The 2309-nt window shown below is 31.0% G+C and overlaps 1 protein-coding gene across 1 annotated transcript in view; it reads right to left on the bottom strand.

Annotated features, from left to right (window-relative positions):
* The window catches only part of SCN7A (sodium voltage-gated channel alpha subunit 7), a 72461-nt gene that overhangs the window by 6962 nt on the left and 63190 nt on the right, over positions 1-2309 (bottom strand). Inside the window, exons 21-22 of the mRNA XM_006921157.3 lie at positions 1917-1970; positions 1012-1149 (exon numbers count right to left, since the gene is read on the bottom strand). Of these exons, the coding sequence (XP_006921219.2) occupies positions 1012-1149; positions 1917-1970 (192 nt within the window). The remainder of the gene's footprint in view (positions 1-1011; positions 1150-1916; positions 1971-2309) is intronic.

Here is a 2309-nt window from a genome sequence, read left to right on the forward strand (position 1 = left end):
TGAGTGATATTGAGTTACCCTTTGGTGCACTTTCTTGCGGGTTGTCGACCCTATTTTAACTTTTCAGCCTACTGAGGTCTGCCTCTTATTAAAGACAATGGAAAAACAGCAGGGGATATCTGAAAAGGTTTCCTAAGAAAGGCCGAACTCAAAAGCTAAAGGTAAAGTTGGTTTATACCTTTTAATAAGCATGAGATAATAGAACTGGTCATATATGTATTGTTAAATGTTCACGTATTAATTTTTCAAATACTATCGGAAGATATTTTTTTACTATTATTCCAAAAGCACCTTGTGCTTATTCCTTCTAGGCCTTCTAGAGCTTATTCATCTTGGTATTTCTAGTTTTCATTTCAGTATCTTACACACAGTATATAAAGTAAATAAGAGGAGAACATTTACTGTGTTAATCTGGGAATTAGGAATTGTTACTGCCCTAAATCAGGACTTGATCACTTAAAATTGTCAGGGGTCACCAACTGGAAGCCCAGAAGCCAATCCTAGGATATTATCCCATTAGGCTGAAGTTCCTAGGAAACTGAAGCATCCAATCAAATGTATATTTGGTCATTAGGAATGATGACTTTCTACTTCAAGCATAAAAAGCTACTCCAACTGACAGAATGCCTATGCTGCTTATGACTTTCAAGGCTTTGAATATTTCAGAGACTAAAACAGTATGGCTTATTTTTCTTAAGCTTTACATATTTGTGCAGATGAAAAACAATATTATTATTTTTCAGCATGTCATTATTTACAAACATATATCTAGAAATACTTGTAATATTTAACTTTTAAACTTGTCTGTATACATTTGAATATAGAAAACAATGTACAGATGAACATTTTACCAATATTCATCAATATGCAGGAACACCAATCATTTTTTAAGTAGGTACCAAATAAAAATGACATTAAGCTGAATCTAAAACCATTATTTAAAGCAGGACATTTTAATAAATATTTTTTTATTTTTTCAGGTATTGATGAACAGAGAATATTTATACTTACCTTTATTTTAAGCTTTTGGAAATTAGCAATAATAACACCAGTCAGCATCGTCAGAGGAAGAAATAATCCAAAGATAATAAAGCCAATAAAATAACAATACATGTAGATGTTGTCTTCAAAATTAGGCTGCATATTCACCTAAAAGTTAAGAAGTAAGGAAAATAAGTCAAAGCACAGAGGATTTTTAGGGCAGTGAAAATACTCTGTGTAATGTTATGACGATAGGTATATGACATCACACATTTGTCCAAACTCATAGAATGTATTACACTGAGCGAACTCTAAGATAAACTATGAACTTTGAATGATTATGATGTGTCAGTGTAGATTCATTTTTGGAAAAAAAATGCACAATTCTGGTGAGTGATGTTAATAAGGGGGAGGCTATGCACATGTGGGCAAGGAGGGGTATGTGGGAAATATGTGTACCTCTCTCTCAATTGTGTTGTCAACCTAAAACTACTCCCTGAAATAAAGTCTTTAAAAATGAAAACAAATAAAAAAGTGAAAAAAATTTTAAAAATAATGATACTGGCTTTTATAAAAATTTATGACAATAAAATCCAACAATGTTACTTGAGGCAAAGTTTCTTCTTTTGCTCTTCGGTAAAGGGATATCATTGCTTTGTTTGTTGGATTTTAAAGCTGATTGTATTGGTTTAATCATCGTTACAAAGTCTGATCATTCTTTAATGGGCCTATTGGGCCTCAACCTTTGTCTGTAATCCTGGAAGGATTTCATTGTCCCTGCAATACTCAATCTGAAGTGTATTTAATTTCTGTCAAGCATAAGCATTTGCTTTTACACTGTTAATTATTCAATTATTGCTAGTACCCTGTCCTTGAATTACAAAAATGACTTCACTTGAACTTTAACAATGGCTCTAAGATTATATTGTACTTACGCCAATAGAATCAACAGCTGAATTCATAATAGTGATCCATCCATTAAATGTTGCCTGTAAAAATAGCATGTATTTAATTATTATGGAAATCTTATGCTTCATGGCAAATAAAAAGTAAAACAATCATTATTAATATAGTAAAACATTTGATTAGTAAGACTGACCACACTTCAGTATATTGTGTAAATAAGATCTTTATAATTTTCATTATTACATTTATGTTGTCTAACACCTATTTAAAACTACTTAGCTTAATTATACTTAATAATATAAAATATTTTAAGATAGTATAAAACAGAAAGAGAGAGAGGCAGATAGATAGATAAATAGTAAATAAATACATGCTGCCCAAGAGTCCTAGTTACTTGTAACTGCTATAAATGTGTTTTTCTA

This window comes from Pteropus alecto, unplaced genomic scaffold (assembly GCF_000325575.1).
Source record: "Pteropus alecto unplaced genomic scaffold, ASM32557v1 scaffold3, whole genome shotgun sequence".
NCBI classification, from domain to species: Eukaryota; Metazoa; Chordata; class Mammalia; order Chiroptera; family Pteropodidae; genus Pteropus; species Pteropus alecto.